Genomic DNA, 21964 nt, shown 5'->3' on the forward strand with positions numbered 1-21964 from the left:
CGCCTTTTCTATTTTTAATTTGGGTGCGGGGTTCCCCTTAATATCCATACAAGACCCAAAGTGCTTGGTAATGGGCTGTTTTCCTCAATAATTTTCATCCATATTGCCGTGACCCGAAATTACATTACAGCCGCAAGCAGTTTTAAATGACTTTTATTCCTTTAGAAATGTCATTTTGTGCAGGGAAAGTTCTAAACACGGGAAACATGCGCCACTTCACAGGTATACTATAGACACCCCCAGGCACGATATTTAACCACTTGCCGACCGCCCACCGCCGTTATACGTCGGCAAGTTGGCTCGGCTGGGCGAGAGCACGTAGTATGACGTCCTCTCTCCCAGTCGCCACTAGGGGCGCGCGCGCGCTCGCCCCGACTCCCGTGCGTGTGCCCGGCGGGCGCGATCGCCGCCGGGCACACGCGATCGCTCGGTACAGAGCGGGGACCGGGAGCTGTGTGTGTAAACACACAGCTCCCGGTCCTGTCAGCAGGGGAAATGCTGATCTTCGGTTCATACAATGTATGAACCGAGGATCAGTGTTTCCCCTAGTGAGGCCACCCCCCCCCACAGTAAGAACACACCCAGGCATACTTAACCCCTTCCCCGCCCCCTAGTGTTAACCCCTTCACTGCCAGTGGCATTTTTATAGTAATCCAATGCATTTTTATAGCACTGATCGCTATAAAAATGCCAATGGTCCCAAAAATGTGTCAAAAGTGTCCGAAGTGTCTGCCATAATGTCGCAGTACCGAAAAAAAAAATCGCTGATCGCCGCCATTACTAGTAAAAAAAATATAATAAAAATGACATACAAATACCCCCTATTTTGTAAACGCTATAACTTTTGCGCAAACCAATCAATAAACGCTTATTGCGATTTTTTTTTACGAAAAATATGTAGAAGAAAACGTATCGGCCTAAACTGAGGAAAAAAAATGTTTTTTTATATATTTTTGGGGGATATTTATTATAGCAAAATGTAAAAAATATTCATTTTTTTCAAAATTGTCGCTCTATTTTTGTTTATAGCGCAAAAACTAAAAACCGCAGAGGTGATCAAATACCACCAAAAGAAAGCTCTATTTGTGGGAAAAAAAGGACACCAATTTTGTTTGGGAGCCACGTTGCACGACCGCGCAATTGTCTGTTAAAGCGACGCAGTCCCGAATCGCAAAAAGTACTCTGGTCTTTGGGCAGCAATATGGTCCGGGGGGTAAGTGGTTAAAGAAATATTTCACTTTTATTTTTTCACTTTAAGTATTTTTAAAATCACTGCTCCCAAAAAAGTCAGTTTTTAAAACTTTTTTTGCATTGATACATGTCCCCTGGGGCAGGACCCGGGTCCCCAAACCCTTTTTAGGACAATAACTTTCATATTAGCCTGTAAATTTGCACTTTTGATTTTTGACGTTTGAGTCCCATAGACTTTAACGGTGTTCAAAAGTTCGCGCAAACTTTCAGTCCGTTCGCATGTTCTGTAGTGAACTGAACCGGGGGGGGGGGGGGGGGGGGGGTGTTAGGCTCATCCCTACATATGACCAACAAATGTTAAGAGGATAGGATAGAGAAAGGGAAAATTCTAATCCAATTCAGGCAGGGGCGGCTCCAGACAATTTTTTTTGGTGGTGCTCGAGGTTAAAATGAGGGTGCTAATCCGGCCCGCAAAGCATGCCGCTGCTACTGCACACATGTGGGCATGGCCAAAAAGTGGGTGTGGTCAGCAAGTTGAGGTTTCTTCAATGGTGGTCAGTATGTTCAGTATGTCCTGGCCTCTGTACACCAATAAAAAGCTAAAAAAAAAACTTCCCCTCCCCTTTTACAGTTCTACAAATGGACTTATAAGTGCAATGGTAAAACCTATAAAGGAATATCCAGTGCAAAATTACCAATTATTGAAATAAAGTAGTGATGGTGTCACCCCCTCTGCAACAATGGAGAAATTGCAGAGCTTTAATGTGCAAATAATGGTGAAACCCCATACATACAATAATATCAACAGAGATGCATAAAATGTAAAATATGTACATCAATTGTTTTTTATTATGATTATAGGGTAATTGAATCTGGGTTAGGGTTATTAGAGGCCAGGGCTGGGTGACTCAACCTGGCAGCTCTCTGGTGCTTCCCTCTGTTTCTAGAATATTGGAGAATGTTCTGGAAAATAGTGGGCAGATGCTAGGAGGGTTTCTGTGAATTTTTAGGGGCCTTTAGCTAATCCCCAGGTTGGGGGCCTGACTAGGGCTGCCATCTGTACATGGTTCACCTGATGTAAGCCGGGGGTCTGGTGGGGACACCTGATGTAAGGGGGACCTCCGGTGGGCACAACTAATGTAATGAGGACTTTTATGGGGACATTTGATGTAAAAAGGGGCTATGGTGGGGACATCTGATGTAAGTGGGAGCTCTGGTGGGTACATCTGATATAAGAGGGGGGCTTAGGTAGGGACACCTGATATAAGGGGGAGCTCTTGTGGGAACACCTGATGTAAGGGGGCTCTGGTGGGGGCATCAGATGTAAGGGGGGATCATGGTTGGGACACCTGATGTAAGGGGGAGCTCTGGTGGGGACACCTGATGTAAGGAGGCATACCAGATGTAAGGGGGGGCACAATATATAAGGGCGCACTCTGATGGGGACACCATATGTAGGGGGCACTTTGATGGGGACACCATATTTAAAAGGGATACTCTAGTGGGGACACCAGATGTAAGGGGGACTATGATAAGGACACCTTATGTAACCTGGTTCTATTTTCTGTTACTGTCCTTGAAATATGGATGTGAGAAGAAAAGGTTGCAACCCTAGGCCTGGCAGGGAACTAAGAAGCCCTTAAATAGACATAAGCCATGCCAGAGGAGGAGTCGGGTGGTAGATGGAGAAGCAGTGCTGAGGGAGTCTGTCGGTGGTCCTTGAGCAACCCATGCTGGGGAGGGGCTTTACCTTGGGCTGGAGTTTCGGAGGCTGGCCTGGAAGGATCCCACCACAGGAGGCAGTTGGAGGGACCCCAACTGGAGAGGCAGCGGAGAGAGCAAGGAGAGACAGTGAGTAGATCAGTACGGTGCAGGGACAGACAAGTGGAGAGACTGCCTGGATCTGTAGCAGGTTTCTCTTGAAGACAGCTATGTGCCAAGTCTTCATCCAACCTTGCCCTGGGGAGTCTCCATGTGTTTGTCAGTCAGGAGGACAGGGAAGAGAAAGCAGCCAGATATAAGCTAGTGGCAGTCAAGTGGGCTAGCATTGCTGAACGTCGGTGCGGCTCTATACGGCGCCTGCGCACCGACGTTCGGCTGCTTTCGGCAACTCGTGACGCGCTGTATGCGACGGTCGGAAGGCTGTCAATCAAATAGGAACGCCTAGTCCCGCAGTCCATACCCGGAAGCGGCGGAGAACATCTATCTCTAAAAAGGTATGTACTGCATTGATTTAATAAAAAAAAAAACCCAATTGTGCTTCCCACAATTAGCCTCAATCTAATGTTAAAATTTTTTTTTTTGGGTGAACCCCCGCTTAAAGTCATGTAATTTGAAGGGAAAGTAAAACACATTATTTTGCAGTTACTGTATAGGTTTCGATAACGGGAACAGAGCCATCTAGTGGTAGGCAGGCTAACTGCACCTGCCAACATATTGGTAACTCTGTATGCAGACAAGTAAGAATGGCAACATTTTGTCACATTCGTACAATGAAAGCTTTATACACAGCGTGCTGCTATATTTAATAGACTGTGGATGATAGCACTCTGAAAATAGAGAAACCGCTACTCCTATACATCTAATCTTATATGGCAATAGCAATGTCGGTGTTGCTGCAATTAATTTCAGTGAACATTACGGATGGTGGAATGCTGGATGGAAAATGTTTTTTGAATATTAGTAGAAAGAAAGTGAAAGTATAAAGAGTAAGTGTGGACTGATCCATTCTGTATGCTTTTATCTTGATTGGATAAAGTGGAGGATCTATATGGATCAGGGGGGCTGCTGAACCCAACTGAATGTCCATAAATGATTACATTGCCAGGAAAGTGCGCTAAGGACAATATTTCCCCCAACTAAGGTGGGTTCATCAATCAATAAAAAAGAAGAAAACTCAGCATATGCTACATGTTTATTTTTTATAAGACATCTGATGTGCATTTAGCTAAATGATATTCCACATCAGATGATTTCCAATTCAGGTTTCCAAAGTTCAACATTTTTTGGTTATTAAACAAACAAATTTCGGCAACACACCAAGCACAATTGGATTAACTCGTTTTTCCACTTCAACATGCCTTTCTTCGGGACCATCTCTTCCCTCTTCTTCATCGGCATCTCTCCTGGGAGAAGACACAGTTATCAGTAAATAAAACAACATTGATTATTACACAAAATCTGTATTTCACTGGGACCACAAATGTGTATTTTTAGGCCACGTTGACCACTATTCTATGACCACAGTAACATGGTAAAGGAATACGGCACAGCGGGATGCCACAAACTTGAATCTCTTATTGAATAACCAGCTGGAAGATTCTGATGTGTTTCATTCTACGGTACGGAGCTTTCCCATCAGTAAGTGGACACAGCTAAAGCTCCCCATACACCAGGAGGATTTCATTTGTATGGAAATTCTGAAAAACCATTCACCAGAACATTAGATCTTGCCATCGTTGAGCCAACTAATATTATTCTAATGCTCTTAAAAACTAATTCAGACCCGCTACCTGCGTGGTAGACATGTGCAATTCGTTTAGTTTCAAATGCGTTTTTTAACAAATTAGTTAATTCCGAATCTTTCAATTTCCGACATTTCTGATTTCCGACATTTCTAATTTCCGACATTTCTAATTTCCGGAAATTCGTAATTTCAGAAATTGGAGAATTGGAAAATTGGAAATTTCGGAAAATTCGAAAATCTAAAATCCGAGAATCTAAAATTCGAAAATGGGAAATTTGGAAATTTGAATTTCCAAGTATGGGGGGGGGGGGGGGGGGGTTGAAAAAGGACACAAGTCCATCAAGTCCAACCTATGTGGGTAATTATATTAAAGATAACAAATTGTGAGAGGGCAAAAAGCAATAGGGGTGCCTTTGTAACTGTAAACTCTAAACTGAGATCCTGTCGGGGCTTTTAAAGCATTGCCTATGAGAAAAATGAGGGTACTACAATTTTTTGCCATTTCATGGGCACACACAATTTAAAGGTTTGACATGTTGGGTATCTATTTAATTGGCACAACCTTGCACTGGCCCTGGATGCCGCCACCCCTCTAGTCAGCTGTGTGTGTTTAAAGGGGACATTGGCTGGTGTCCTGAAGAACTAAGTCTAATTCTTTGTGAAGGGACTCGGCTCTAGATGCTAAAAGAAAGAAGTTTTCATGCCTTTAAAGTGGTTGTAAACCCTCTCTGACATGTTTTACCTACAGGTAAGCCTAGATTAAGACTTACCTGTAGGTGTTTGCAATATCTCCTAAACCTACATGGTTTAGGAGATATTTGTCACGAAGAATGCACCGTTGTCTGGGGCGCATGCACACCGTAGACAACGGTGCATGCGCACTGAGAATGCCGATTTTCTGAATGGAAAGTGACGTCATCGCCACTCTGGCCAATCAGAGCGTCGGAGCGGCTATACCCGGAAGTAACCTCCGGGAGAGTTGTCTGCGGCTGGAGGGGGAGACAAGGACAGCTTTGGGGGCTTTGATCTAAGGAAAGTAATGCATAACGAGCTAGTATGCTAGTCATACTAGCTCATTATGCCTTTGTCTTGCATGTTTTTTTTATTTTGGGGGGGTTTACAACCACTTAAACTGTTTCTACTACAGAATCAAGTCCACAGTTTGCTTTTGCAAGGACTTTTGCCTCAGTTCTAACAAAGAAAGTTTACTGTCCTCATCTTGTACATAGTTTCTGTTTTTGGAGTATCCCAATCAAATTCCCCAACCTTTTCCAAGTTACCCCAAAAATAAATACACCAAAAAGAAGACCCCTGGAGTTGCCATTGAGCCAAAGAGTGACTGTGAATGAGTGCCTGGCTGTGGAGCAATTACTGGGAAAAAGAACCCTGGCCAGGGCTCCTTTGGGGGTATGGCTACATATCGTACCAAAGATCCACTTGCCACCAAATCATGTACATTTACGTGATTAACACAAATGGTTATACTAGGGTTATGTCTGCATCTGTCAGCCATAACCCCGGTATTATTTTCTTCAACTGAAGATGCTCTACAAATTAAAAGCAATGTTAGTGGCTAAGTATTGCTTTTACAGGTAGCAGAAGGGGACTCTCCTTCTGCTGTCCTCTGGTGCCTCTTCAGGCTTTCCCATCCCAGCGGGGATCACGGGATCCGATCCAGCAGTTTTGCCAGTTTACAATAAAGGTGTTTGGGGACCAGATGGTCTCCAATCACTTCTATGGTCTAGGAGACTGGAAGCTACAAGATCCCAGATGTCTTTATAAAGAGGACCTGTCATTCTTTTTTTGCTATCACAAGGGATGTATATAAAAAATACAAAGAACAATATAAAAATAATAAAAATTAAATAAAAACTTTTTTTATAGTTTCCCCCGTCCCCATGCTCACCCACACGTAAACAATGTTCACACCACACATGTGAGGTATCGCTGTGAACATTAAAGCAAGACCAAAAAATCTAGCACTAGACCTCCTCTGTAACTCTAAACTGTTAACCTGTAAAAAAAAGTATCATAGTTTGATGCCATTCCACGGACGTGCCCAGTTTTAAATCATGACAAGTTAGGTATCTATTTACTTGGCGCAACATAATCTTTTATATCTTACCAAAAATTGGGTTATATATTGTGGGTTTTTTTTTACTTTTAGATTTAAAAAAAAGTGTACTTTAAAAACAAAAAAAAAAGGATTTAAAAAAAAAATGCTACACAAATATACCGCACAACATAAAAAATGAAGGGCCAGATTCACGTAGGAGAGCGTATCTTTAGTTGAGCGTAGCGTATCCTATTTACGCTACGCTACTTAGACAGGCAAGTGCAGTATTCACAAAGCACTTGCTCCGGAAAGTTGCGACGGCGTAGCGTAAATCCGTAAGCCCGCCTAATTTAAATGTGGAAGAGATGGGCCTTTTTTTATTAAAATGAGCCTTGACCCCATTCAAATGAAGCGCCGATCGTACGGCGCATGCGCGCGCATTCTCAGTATCACGTCGAATTTACTCCATAAGATACGTCAGGCCCAATGCCTGTGACGTGAACGTAACCTACGCACAGCCCCATTCACGTACGACTTACGTAAACGACGTAAAAAGATACGCTTGCCGACGTCCATACTTTGCATTACCTACGCCTCATATAGCAGGGGTAACTTTACGCCGGACGTAAGCCTTACGTAAACGTAAGCGCAAGTACGTTCGTGAATCGGCGTATCTAGCTCAATTAGATATTCGACGCGTAAATCTATGGAAGCGCCCCTAGCGGCCAGCGTAAATATGCACCCTAGATACAAAAGGCGTACTAAGACTTACGTCGGTCGGCTGAAGCCATTTTTCAGGCGTATCTTGTCCCCAGAATACTGTGCAGAGATACGACGACACAACTTTTAAATTACGCGGCGTATCAATAGATACGCCAGCGTTACTCGATCGTGAATCTGGCCCTAAGACTACTATTATATTCTCTAGGGCCTCTGCTGGGTATAACCACTTGAAGACCAGAGCGATTTTGACACTTTTTGTTTACATGTAAAAATCTGATTTTTTTTGCTAGAAAGTTACTTTCTAGCAAAAAAATACAGATTTTTACATGTAAACAAAAAGTGTCAGAATAGGCCTGGTTTTCAAGAGGTTATACCCAAACTTATGGATTTTAATATCACATCTACAGTATATTGGAATTTGTCATTGACCTCTCTACTCTCAGATGTTCACTGGTCCAAATCATTTGGTGGAGAGGGGATTGTGGTGTGAGGTTGTTTTTTTCAGGGGCTGGGTTTGGCCCCTTAGTTCCAGTGAAGGGAACTCTTAAGTTGTCAGCATACCAAGACATTTTGGACAATTTCATAGTTACATAGCTACATAGCTACATATCCCTGTATGTTGTGGTTGTTCAGGTGCTTATCTAACAGTTTTTTAAAATTATTGATGCCCTCCGCTAAAACCACTGCCTGTGGAAGAGAATTCCACATCCTAACCGCTCTTACAGTAAAGAACCCTCTACACACTTTAAGGTTAAACTGCTTTTCTTCTAATTTTAGTGAATGGTGGCGTGTCTTATTAAATTCCCTTTCGCAGAAAAGTTTTATCCCTATTGTGGGGTCACCAGTATGGTATTTGTACATTAAAATCATATCCCCTCTCAGGTGTCTCTTCTCCGGAGAGAATAAGTTCAGTGCTCGCAATATTTCCACATAACTATGGTCCTCTAGTCACTTTATTCGTTTTGTTTTTGTTGCCCTTCTCTGGACTTTCTCCAAATCCTTCCTGAAGACTGGTGTCCAGAACAGGACAGCATATTCCAGGTGCGGCCGGACCAGAGTTTTGTAGAGTGGCAGAGTTATTGTCTTATCTCTGGAGTTAATCCCCTTTTTAATGCATGCCAATATTATGTTTGCTTTGCTTGCAGCAGCTTGGTATTGCATGCCATTGCTGAACATGTCGTCTACTAGGACCCACAGGTCCCTTTTCATCCTAGATTCCCCCAGAGGTTCTCCTCCCCAGTGAAACAGGCCCAGACTGGCCATCGGGCAAACATAATCACAGAGGGGGGTGGAGCTACATGAGAAACCTTCGGCCACTCCACGGCCGGGGGGTTGACTACGAGGGGGGAGAAGCCAGAGCAGACACCTGCTGCTGACAACGTGAAGCCGCCCGGATAGCAGAAAATGTGAGTGCAGCCCCCCCCCTCGCTCCTATAACCTGGATAGGAGGAGCAGTGGGGACGGCTACATATAAAGCAATCATTTTCTCCATCTCCCTTCTGCAGTATTGCAATGCCTGAGGCTGCGGGAGGTAGAGGAAAAGCAGGCATTCCAATACTGCAGAAGGGAGATGGACAAAATTATTGTTTTATATGCAGCCGTCCCCACTGCTCCTCCTACACCACCCATACTCTTTGCCTCCTCGTGATCTCCACCTCCCCCCCAGTGCTCGCTGCCACCCCCCAGTGCTCTCTGCCACACCCCCTGTGCTCTCCACCTCCACCCAGTGCTCGCTGCCACCCCCAGTGATCTCCACCTCCTCCAGTGCTCGCTGCCACCCCTCAGTGCTCTCTGCCACTCCCCTAGTGATCTCCACCTCCCCCAGTGATCTCCACCCCCCCAGTGCTCTCCGCCACCCCCGGTGATCTCCACCACCCCCGGTGCTCTCCACATTCCCCCATGCGCTCTGCCACCCCCCAGTGCTATCAACCTCCCCCAGTGATCTCCACCACCCCCCCAGTGATCTCCAGTGATCTCTGCCACCCCCCAGTGATCTCCGCCACCCCCCCAGTGATCTCCGCCTCCCCCCCAGTGATCTCCACCTCCCCCCAGTGATCTCCGCCACCCCCCAGTGCTCGCTGCCACTTCCCAGTGCTCGCTGCCACCCCCGGTGATCTCAGCACCCCCCCAGTGATCTCCACCTCTTTCCAGTGCTCTCCGCCACCCCCCAGTGCTCTCAACCTCCCCCTTGTGCTCTCTGCCACCCCCTGTGCTTTCCACCTCCCCCTTTGCTCTCCACCTCCCCCTTTGCTCTCCACCTCCCCCTGTGCTCTCCACCTCCCCCTGCGCTCTCCACCTCCCCCCTGTGCTCTCCAACTCCCCCCTGTGCTCTCTGCCACCCCCTGTGCTCTCTGCCTTCCCCCTGTGCTCTCTGCCACCCCCCAGTTCTCTCTGCCACCCCCCCAGTGCTCTCTGCCACCCCCCAGTGCTCTCTGCCACCTTCCCCAGTGATCTCCACCCCCCAGTGCTCTCCACCCCCCAGTGCTCCCCGTCACCCCCGGTGATCTCCACCTCCCCCCAGTGCTCTTCACCACCCCACAGTGCTCTCCACCACCCCCCAGTGCTCTCTGCCACCTCCAATTTCTCTATGCCACCCCCCAGTGCTCTCTGCCACCCCCAGTGCTCTCCGCCACCCCCCAGTGCTATCAACCTCTCCCAGGGCTCTCTGCCACCCCCTCCCAGTGCTTTACACCTCCCCCATGCTCTCTACCACCCCCCTAGTACTCTCTGCCACCCCCAGTGCTCATTACCTCCCCCCATGCTCTCCTCCGCCCTCCCTGTGCTCTCCACCTCCCCCCATGCCCTCCACTGCCCTCCCTGTGCTCTCCACCTCCCCCCATGCCCTCCACCGCCCTCCATGTGCTCTCCACCTCCCCCCATGCTCTCTGCCGGAGGTGCCGGTTAGCATGTCATGGGCTGCTCAATCCAAAATGCCCGGGCCTATTTTTTGTCCCAGTCCGGGCCTGAGTGAGAATGCATTATTTTACATTTTTCTACATTAAACCTCATTTGCCTTGTAGTTGCCCACCCCATAATTTGTTCAGATCTTCTTGCAAAGTTTCCACATACTGTGGAGAAGTTATTGCCCTACTTAGCTTAGTATCGTCATGCTTCCAACTTTGAGTGAACAGTTTGGGGATGGCCTCTTTCTTTTCCAACATGACTGCGCACCAGTGAAAAAAGCAAGGTCCATAAAGACATGGATGGGCGAGTTTGGGGTGTAGGAACTTAACTGATCTACACAGATTCCTGACCTCAACCCAATAGAACACCTTTGGGATGAATTAGAGCAGAGACTGCAAGCCAGGTCTTCTTGTCCAACATCAGTGCCTGACCTCACAAATGTGCTTCTGGAAGAATGATCAAATATTCCCATGTGGACAGCCTTCTCAGAAGAGTTGAAGCTGTTATAGCTGCAAAGGGTGGGTCAACTCAATATTGAACCCTATGGACTAAGACTGGGATGCCATTAAAGTTCATGTAAAGGCAGGTGTCCCAATACTTTTGACAATATAGTGTATATAAGAGGTCAAATCAAATCGGTGATTGGGCATACCTAAAGGGGCACTTTGGAGCACAAATTGGTATTGAAGGTGGTGAAGATTTATTCACAGAAAGCTAGTGTGATGTACTGGTTATAAGTCTTGTGCATTTACATTGGGGACGATTATTTTGTGTTCACGAGCTACAAGGAGATTGAGGCACGGGACTTTGCAGACATTGACAAGGGATTTATTTGATTTATAAAACTATGTCACAGATGGACTAAAATATTTTTAACATATATTTTGTGGGGGTTATCACATTGATTTGTATTTCTATATGACAATTTATCTCACAATTTAGCACTATCACATTCACACATAACTCTAATGCAAGTTTGCACAAATTGGGTAAAACGTAAGACTTTGGATCTATTTAAGGTTTATACTAAGCGTGGCTCTTTCTCTCTTAATACTTTGTTGAATACATGGTACATGTGGTGAGCTGCTGCTGTACATTTTTGATATTCCCACATTTGATTATTGGATATTTTAGTTATCGGGGTATATAGTATTGAAGTAGGCCCATAAGCACGGGTGCTGTCGAGTTTTGTATCTTCATGCAGAGAATGCATTATGGTAAAATATACTTGGGGCCAGATCCACAGAGCAAGTACGCCGGCGTATCTACTGATACGCCGGCGTACTTTCAAATTTCCCGTGTCGTATCTTTAGTTTGAATCCTCAAACCAAGATACGACGGCTTCTGGGTAAGATCCAACAGGCGTACAGCTTCGTACGCCTTCGGATCTTAGATGCAATACTTTGGCGCCCGCTGGGTGGAGTTCGCGTCGTTTTCCGCGTCGGGTATGCAATTTAGCGATTTACGACGATCCACAAACATACGCGCGGCCGTCGCATTTTCTAACGTTGTCTGTAGTCGGCTTTTTCCGGCGTATAGTTAAAGCTGGTATTTTGCGGCGTATAGATAGAATTGCCATGTTAAGTATGGCCGTCGTTTCCGCGTCAAAATTTGAATATTTTTTTTTAGCGTAAGTCGTCCGTGAATAGGGATGGACGTAACTCATGTCTAAGTTCAAAAACTGACGTTGTTGCAACGTCATTTCGCGCAAAGCACGGCGGGAAATTTCTGGACGACGCATGCACAGTTCATTCGGCACTGGGACGCGCTTCATTTAAATGAAACCCGCCCCTTGATCGCCGTTTTGAATTCCGCCGCCAGAAATACACTACGCCGCCGTAACTTACGGCGCAAAATCGTTGTGGATTCGAAATTCCGCCAGGTAAGGTACGGCGGCATAGCGTATCTCTGATACGCTGCGCGGAACTAAATGTATGTGGATCTGGCCCTTAGACTTTAGAACCATTTTAATCTTTAAAAGTCTATACTTTTAGTTTAAAAAGTCTTGTTCATACTTACTCTTCCTCACAGAGAGATACGTGGATGGTCCCAAGGAAGAAAAGGACAAACAGGGATTTCTTCAAGGTGAACATCTTTGGGCTCTGTGGATCATTTGGATTCATTGAAAGAAAAAGAAAAGAAAATTGAAAATATGGCTAAAAATAATACGAGGCACCCTGTCAGGAACACATAAAATTATTGTTCCAATACAATAAAAGGTCAAATGTTCATTTGTTATAAACCACCATAAAGGATCACATATGACTGCCACCCATTATTGGCAGGTTGAGTGTTGTTAATGACATGGATTTGCTTGATGCTTTCCAGACCCTATATGATCTGGTCACCCACTGATAAAAAAATTATTAGATTTGATCTGTCTTATTCCTTAACCTCCCTGGCGGTATGATTCTTTCTGGTTTTAGGTGCTGAAAGCGGTACAATTATTTAGCATGAAAATTTGGCGTTTTACACTCTTATGCTGCGTACACACGATTGGTCAAACCGATGAGAACGGTCTGATGGACCGTTTTCATCAGACCAAACCGATCGTGTGTAGGCCCCATCGGTTATTTATCCATCGGTTAAAAAAAATTCAATCTTGTTTTAAATTTAACCGATGGATACCTAACCGGTAGAAAAAAAAACGATTGTTTGTAGGCACGTCCATCGGTTAAAAATCCACGCATGCTCAGAAACGAGTCGACGCATGCTTGGAAGCATTGAACTTCATTTTTTTCAGCACGCCGTTGTGTTTTACGTCACCGCGTTCTGACACAATCGTTTTTTTAACTGATGGTGTGTAGGCACGACTGATCATCAGTCAGCTTCATCGGTTAACCAATGGAAAAATCCATCAGACCGTTTTCATCGGATGGACCGATCGTGTGTAGGCATGTGCAAAAGGGAAAATTTAGTTTCGTTTCGTTTCGTTTTAATTCGTTATTTAATTAATTTCGTTAAGTTAGGTTCGTTACATGTGTTAAATTCGTTTTCGGAACTCTTTCTTTTTCGACCGAATTTCGAAAAAAATGGTCGAATTCGAAAATTCTCTCTTCGAATATAATTTCGAAATTCGATCGGAATTCGAAAAAAATAAAAATTTCGAATTCCAAATCGAAAACCCGCGGACGAAATTCGATCGGAATTCCAAAAGAAAAAAAAAATAATTTTTTTTTTCGAATTCCAAATCGAAAACCCGCGGACGAAATTCGATCGGAATTCGAAAAAAAAAAATTCGAATTCCGATCGAATTTCGTCCACGGGTTTTCGATTCGGAATCGAAAACGTTCGTTCGGATTCGGTAAATTCATTAATATTGCAATTCGGGAATTCGTATCCATCCGAATGTCCGAATAATGAAAAATTCGTCCGAATTTCGATTCGGAATGAAATGAAATGCACATGCCTAATCGTGTGTACGCGGCATAAGGAATAACTCACTTAAATCTGTCCAAACAAGAATCTAGTAGACATCCCTGGTATGATAAAGTTTGAAAAATAAAATCATAAATTATAATATAATAAATAACTATAAAAATAATTATAACAAATAATAATATAATTATAATAAAAATTATTCAATAATGTAATCAAATCAAAAACACTGAAATTTGCTCAGCTGCAGAATTGTCGCTGTCATTACTTTTATTTTTTTATGATGAATTTCCCCACAAATCGCTATCGTCCAATTCTGCAAGTAATTATAATTTATTATCGCTGTTTTCTAGCTGCTCTAAAACCACTTTTGACATAAACGGACACTTTTGGTTGCTATGGACAATCTACAGTTTGCAGGCAGAAAGAACAGTTTTTATTATATAAAAGTACATGTAGGACACTGGGCAGACCACTAGGGACAAAGGGGATGTGTATTTTTTACATACAGTACTGTAATCTATAAGATTACAGTATACTGTATGTAATGTGTTCATTTACTTTTTTGAATTTGGCGCCATTCTCCGCCCCCGTGCGTCGTAACGTCGCAGGGAATGGAGATTGGCAGCACACAGGCACTGTGTGAATCGAGCGAGGACGCCGCTGGCTCACACAGCGGGGAGGCATCGCAGGATCCAGGGACAAGGTAAGTAAACCACGCCTGTGGATGCTGCGAGGCGATCCCGAGTCTGGCTCGGGGATACCGCTTTTGGTATCGAAATCCTGCCCCGAGCCAGACTCGGGAATACCACCAGGGGGGTTAATACCACAAAAGGAAGAGCACAGCAGGTTCTCAAATACCATTGGAACTGGTTCACAAAAATCAAAGTTCCAATCTCTGTCTACCCACTCTGGCCCTCACTCAAGCAGTGATAAAGGATGTTAGATTGAAAATCATTACTGTATATAAATCTCCTTTACTAACTGGACTTAGGCCCCATACACACGAGAGGATTTATCCGCGGATACGGTCCAGCGGACCGTATCCGCGGATAAATCCTCTCGAGGATTTCAGCAGATTTCTATGCGATGGCGTGTACACACCATCGCATTGAAATCCGCGCCGAAATCCTCTGGCGATGACGTGTCGCGCCGTCGCCGCGATTATGACGCGGCGACGGGCGCGACGCTGTCATATAAGGAATTCCACGCATGCGTCAAATCATTACGACGCGTGCGGGGAATCCCTTTGGACGGATGGATCCGGTGAGTCTGTACAGACGAGCGGATCCATCCGTGGGATCCGATTCCAGCGGATAGATATTCTGTGCATGTCGACAAATATTTATCTGCTGGAATTCGGAAATATCCGCGGATAAATATCCGCCGGAGTGTACACACCATAGAATCTATCCGCTGAAACCCATTTGATGGGATTTATCTGCGGATAGATTCTATGGTGTGTATGGGGCCTAAGGGTTTCTTTCGAGTTTTTTATTGTATAGCCCCATACACACGGTCTGACTTTTTGACAACAAACTTCAAAATGAGCAGGTTTTCCAAAAAATCCGACCGTGTGTACTCTCCATCGGACAAACCTTTTCAGTTTTCATCGGACAAAAGTTCGATCTGCACATGGACAAACTTCTCGGCAACAAAAGTCCTACGGTGCAAAGTCCTATCGTGTGTACAGAAGTCCATCGGACTTTTGTCCAAAGTACAAACACGTATGCTCAGAACCAATGTTAACATCAACCAACAATAGCAGAAGTTAACAAAAGGGTGGCAGTAAAGAGCAGAAAAGAGCTGAAAAAAATACGTGATTCTGAGAAAGTTTGCTGAAAAAGTCCTGCCGTGTGTATGCATACCAAGTTCACGGCCAACGCCCTTCAAACAAAAATCCACGGAAAAGTTTGTTTGAAGTCCGTCCGTGTGTATGGGGCTTAAGAATTGGAAGAGTCCACAGATAATTGTCTGTGATTTCAATTTGTTCCAGGTTTGGAGAGAAGGAGAAAGGAGACTATTGAGATTATGTGAACATAATTGATCACTATAAGGTATATAACTTATGAATGCTTTCTTCCTACTGTAATGTTTCCTAATAAGGGCAAACATTATAAAAGTTTTATGTAAAACTGTATTAGGATATGTAACCATATTTGAGCCAAATGATTGATATTGGAATTCAGTAAAAGTAGGTTTTACTGTGTACTTAAAGGGGTTGTAAAGGAAATGTATTTTTTCCCTAAATAGCTTCCTTTACCTTAGTGCAGTCCTCCTTTACTTACCTCATCCTTCCATTTTGTTTTTAAATGTCCTTATTTCTTCTGAGAAATCCTCACTTCCTGTTCTTCTGTCTGTAACTACACACCGTAATGCGAGGCTTTCTTTCTGGTGTGGAGAAAGCCTCTTGAGGGGGGAGGGGGCGAGCAGGAGTGTCAGGACACCCACTAACACACAGCTCCTTTCTCTATCTGCAAAGTAGAGAGTGTCCTGACTTGCCTGCTCGCCCCCTCCCCCCTCAAGAGGCTTTCTCCACACGAGAGAGAACGCCTTGCATTACGGTGTGTAGTTACAGACAGAAGAACAGGAAGTGAGGATTTCTCAGAAGAAATAAGGACATTTAAAAGCAAAATGGAAGGATGAGGTAAGTGAAGGAGGACTGCACTAAGGTAAAGGAAGCTATTTAGGGAAAAAAACATTTCCTTTACAACCCCTTTAAGAGCAATATCCCATCCCCCATTTTCTACTGGTCGGCTGGTAACAAAGACTTGTGTTACATATATCTGCTCTGTACCAGAATTGTTCTCTAAAAGCCGTTTTAGACACACATTTCCACAAATCTGAACACACAAAGTTGGCTTATACAAAGATTTTTTGTTTCTACTATATCTTTATGTTTATTGGGTTTTATATTTAGTTTTATTTTCTTACTCAGTAAAACTTGCTGTTAAACACCTTTTTGATTCTTATACAAGTAACTAAGTACCTTTTATCTTTAGACACTTCTCATCCTTAAAAAGGTATTTCTTCAGTTTAAGTAGTACCAAAAATTAAGTTAAACATTTTACTGATCAGCCTACCAACAGGTACTTATTACAGCACTACATAAAGCCACAAAACATGAGCACCTACTAAGGCTACCATTAGTCTTTATTGATCATGGGACATATATCATAGGGTGGAGGCTTGGGGGGTAAGACGGGTCTGGGGGGAAAGATGTGCTAATTTTTAAGGAGGTGTTTTCACTGGTTGTTTGTATATGGACACTGTATATGTCCCATGATCAATAAAGACGTATAGCAGCCTTATTAGGTGTCGTTTCCTCATTTGGTTTGACTCAGGCCCCATACACACGAGAGGATTTATCCGCAGATACGGTCCAGCGGACCGTATCCGCGGATAAATCCTCTCGAGGATTTCAGAAGATTTCTATGCGATGGCGTGTACACACCATCGCATTGAAATCCCCGCTGAAATCCTCTGCCGATGACGTGTCGCGCCGTCGCCGCTATTATGACGCGGCGACGGGCGCGACGCTGTCATATAAGGAATTCCATGCATGCGTCAAATCATTACGACGCGTGCGGGGAATCCCTTTGGACGGATGGATCCGGTAAGTCTGTACAGACGAGCGGATCCATCCGTTGGAATGGATTCCAGCAGATGGATTTGTTGAGCATGTCAGCAAATATCCGATCTGCTGGAATCCATCCCAGAGGAGATTTCTCCGCGGATAAATATCCGACGGAGTGTACACACCATAGGATCTATCCGCAGAAACCCATTTGATGGGATTTATCTGCGGATGGATTCTATCGTGTGTATGGGGCCTCATTATGGCATCCCACTACATAGAAACATAGAAAAGTGACAGCAGAAAAAAATGAGTAGTCTATAGTTGTCTGACTATAGATTTATGTTTATCCCAAGCATGTTTGAAGCTGTTTACTGTTGACTGTCTCACTACCTCTGTTGGTAGTTTATTCCAATTATCAATCACCCTTTCACTAAAATAATAAATTCTAAGATTCGTTTTAAACTTTCCTCCAGTTAGTTTGAGGTCATATGCCCATGTTATTGATTTTGGTTTCATATTGAAAAGACAGAGGTAGAAAAGAGGTAGAAAAGTTTTTGCCAACTGACAGGATAGGCTTGGTACGGTCTACATTCCTGGTACATAAAGTGAAAGATTTTAACGGACCATAAGCAGTGATTAAACTTTTAAAAATACAGATTTATTGATACAAAAAATACGAGAATAGACAATACAAAAGTCAAATAAAACCAAACACATGGTGAGAAGAGCAGCAGAGAACAGAAACTATAATGGCCCAATTTAACTGTCGGAGGGACAGGAATTGTCCAAAAACTTTATTTTTACAAATTTAATCACTGCTTATGGTGCGTTAAGATCCCAATCCTGAGGATCCTGTCTTTTATATTGAAAAAAAAAAACACCTTCCTGAACCTTATTCACCCCCTTGATGTATTTAAAAGTTTCAATCATGTCTCCCCCTTTTCCTTCTTTCCCCAGACTGTACATATTAAGTTCCTGAAGTCGCTCTCGATATGTTTTATCCCCCAAACCATTTTTGTTACCTGTCTCTGAACTCGTTCTATCGTATCAATATCTTTTTGTAAGTGAGGTCTCCAGAACTGGACACAGTATTCAAAATTAGGTCTCATTAGGGGAATCAGAACCTCCTTCTGGTGATCTGGCAATCATCTGAAATAAGCATCCTCAAACCTTTTTCTTCTGTAGTGCTGGCCAACACTGTACCCCCAAGAAATATTGATCTGCACTCTCCACTGCTTTGACCAATCTTCCAACAATGCCAAATCAGGTTCCGTGTTATGCCACGTACACAATCAGAATTTCCGATGGAAAAAGTCAGATGGACTTTTTCCATCGGAAATTTCGACCATATGCATGCCCCATCGGAGTAATTCCATCGGAAATTCCGACCGTATGTATGCCCCATCGGAAATTCGGATGAATTCCATTGGAGTTTACATGTTCTCTTTTTCTCTGATGGAATTCTGTTGGAATTCCAATGTAAATTTGGTCGGACAAAGGTCCGATCGTGTGTACGGGGCAAAACAGACACCTCCAGGGATATCAACCCCTATTTCACACCTTTGTATCATCAGCAAAAAGGCAAACCTTGCCCAACAAACCTTTAGTTATATCACTTACATATAGGTTAACTAGAAGAGTACCCAGTACAGAGCCTTGTGGTACCCCACTAGTGACTGGTCTCTGTTCTGAGTGAACCCCATTTACAACCACACTCTGGGATCTATCGTTTAACCAACTGCATATCCACTGAACCACCAAAGGGTTAAGGCCAAACTATAAATAAACTTTAGGGACCGAAACTCAAGCTAACCAGGGAAAGAAGAAACACTGGGGAGATTTACTAAAACTGGAGCCCAGATAATCTTGTTCAGTGAAGCTTTAACAATAATACCTAGTAGCTGATTGGTTACTATGCACATCTGAGACAGATTCTCTGTGCTCCAGATTTAGTAAATCTCCCCTGCAGTGCTTTGTGTTTCCAGAAGACTTTTTTTTTTTCTACTGAATTCTTCACAGGGCAGAGAATATACTGACTGCAAGAACATTATATGGGAATCAAACTAATATGATTTAGCAAGTATATGACACTTTTCCACTGAAAGCTATTTGATTCAGCGCTGTCAGAACTTTAAAAATTTAAGCTAAATACATGCCATTCAAAAGTTCATCATAAATAAATCACAGAACATTGGTGTTAAAAAGTCATGCAGATAAGAGCAGATAAGAGCAGGCAGGTCATCATTCTTTCCAGACATTTTCTACTTTTGGTTCACCCTTTAGCAACCATTATACTGAAACAATGGATTGCTCTTTTACATATTAAATGTAGTTAAAGGTTGAAAAAAATTGGGAAAAGAAATTACCTAAAAAAGTCATTGTGCAAAAAAAGCCATTAAGGTAAAATGATATGAGGAACCTTCCGTCATTTAAAATCAAAATGAAACAGAGGTGATTTTAAAATGTTATCTGAAATCTGAATACGAAGGTTTCTTTCCTTATCATAATTATATTATTAATAATAACGTAACGATATTCCAGTATATACATACCGGGTGGTTCAGTTGGTGCTGAGAATGTAGACGACTGGAAGACTTCAGTGGAGATCTACTCTACAAGGAACGGAGTTGGCTTATATAACAGAAGACAAACAAGTTAAGTAAAGAGAAGTAATTTAATTTAGAAGTCACATCTATCTTAGGAACACATACCTGATACCACATGTATTTACTAAAAAATATTTACCTTCTAGCCTCCGGGTATGACATATATCAGCACCCAGTCAGCAGTTTCGTTATCTCCTGATCTGCTATTTAGACAGTTTTAGTCTAAAATCAATTTAAGAGGAATCACATCTCTAATTTTTGCTTTATTTACAGTATTATGGGGTCATTTTGGATAGTTATATACCTGTCTCACTCTGCCCAACCTGTCACACTGGCCCCCACCGCCTTTCATACTGCCCCACGCCTGTCACATTGCCCCCACCTGTCACACTGCCCCACCTGTCACACTCCCCCCCACCTGTCACACTGCCCCAACACCCGTCACACTGCCCCCACCTGTCACACTTCCCCCACACCCATCACACTCCCCCCACCTGTCACACTGCCCCTCCACCAGTCACACTCTCCTTGCTAAATGAGAAAGTCTCTTTGCTAGATTTGACTTTCCCTTTGCTAAATGGGGATGTCTCTTTGCTGGATTTGACTGTCTCTTTGCTATATGAAAATGTCTTTGATATATGTGGATGCTTCTTTGCTGGATTGGGCTACTTTTTTGTTTTTGTCTTTGCTAGATTGGTCTGTCTCTTTGTAATCTTATGGCACAAGATCAGTAAAAAAAAGTGTTTTAAACAAATACACAACAATGCAGATCTTAAAGCGGATGTCCGCCGAAAAAAAAAAATATTAAGGGCCAGATTCTCAAAGGAGTTACGCCGGCGTATCTCAAGATACGCCGTCGTAACTCTGAGTGTGAGGCGTCGTATCTATGCGCCTGATTCTTAGAATCAGTTACGCATAGATTTGTCTTAGATCCGACCAGCGTAAGTCTCTTACGCCGTCGTATCTAAGTTGCATATTTACGCTGGCCGCTAGGTGGCGCTTCCGTCGATTTACATGTCGAATATGGTAATGAGCTAGATACGCCGGTTCTCAAACGTACGTGCGCCCGGTGCATTTTTTTACGTAGTTTCCGTAAGGCTTTTTTGGGCGTAAAGTTACCCCTGCTCTATGAGGCGTAGATGAGGCGTACCAATGTTAGGTATGGACGTCGGAACAGCGTAACATTTTTCACGTTTTACGTCGTTTGCATAAGTCGTCCGTGAATGGGGCTGTGCGTAAGTTACGTTCACGTCGAAAGCATTGAGTCTTTGCGGCATCATTTGGAGCATGCTCACTGGGATTTGTCCACGGACGGCGCATGCGCCATTCGTTAAAAGCGTCAAATACGTGGGGTCACGATTAATTTACATAAAACACGCCCACCACTTCCACATTTGAATTAGGCGGGCTTACGCCGGCCCAGTTACACTACGCCGGCGTAACTTAAAGCGCAAGTTTTTTGAGAATACGGGACCTGCCACTCTAAGTTATGGCGGCGTAGTGTATCTGAGATGCGCTACGCCGCCTAAAGATAGGCGATTCTACGTGAATCTGGGCCTAAAAGCCAGCAGCTACAAATACTGCAGCTGCTGACTTTTAATATTAGGACACTTACCTGTCCTTGAGTCCAGCGCCATCCGCAGCAGAGGACGAGCGATCGCTCGTCACTCTGCTGCCCCCAACGCCACCCTCGGTGAGGGAACCAGGAAGTGAAGTGCTCCGGCTTCACTGCCCAGTTCCCTACGGCGGCTGCGCGAGTCGCGCTGCGCCGTGCTGACTGGTTTCCGCTGTGTTCTGGGAGCTGTGTGTTTCCCAGAACACAATGGGTGGGACAGAATCTGACTTCCTGCCCACAGTCTACCCGCAGACGGTGTGGCTCGAAGTGGGTGCAAATACCTGGAGATCTGGCTTTCAAAAACAAATAATTATTCATGAGATTCCAAGAAATAATAAAGAAACAAGTTTGTCAGAAATCTGTGTGAATATCAGCAGAAAAGCAATTTCATTATTGTAGCTTTATAAAGAAGAAAGAATACACTGCATTTAAACGATTCAATCAT

General features: G+C 43.8%; 1 protein-coding gene and 1 long non-coding RNA gene across 3 annotated transcripts in view; both read right to left on the bottom strand.

Annotated features, from left to right (window-relative positions):
• LOC120909959 overlaps window positions 1-21964 on the bottom strand; it is a 275381-nt gene that overhangs the window by 189244 nt on the left and 64173 nt on the right. The window lies entirely within an intron of this gene.
• LOC120909952 (brevinin-1CDYc-like) lies at window positions 4088-12467 on the bottom strand. The gene is made up of 2 exons (XM_040321775.1): window positions 12360-12467; window positions 4088-4316 (listed from the first exon to the last, which is right to left on the bottom strand). Exons 1-2 carry the CDS (start codon window positions 12461-12463, stop codon window positions 4187-4189), a joined length of 234 nt encoding a protein of 77 aa, XP_040177709.1. The 5' UTR covers window positions 12464-12467; the 3' UTR covers window positions 4088-4186.

This window comes from Rana temporaria, chromosome 8 (genome assembly GCF_905171775.1).
Source record: "Rana temporaria chromosome 8, aRanTem1.1, whole genome shotgun sequence".
Taxonomy (NCBI): domain Eukaryota; kingdom Metazoa; phylum Chordata; class Amphibia; order Anura; family Ranidae; genus Rana; species Rana temporaria.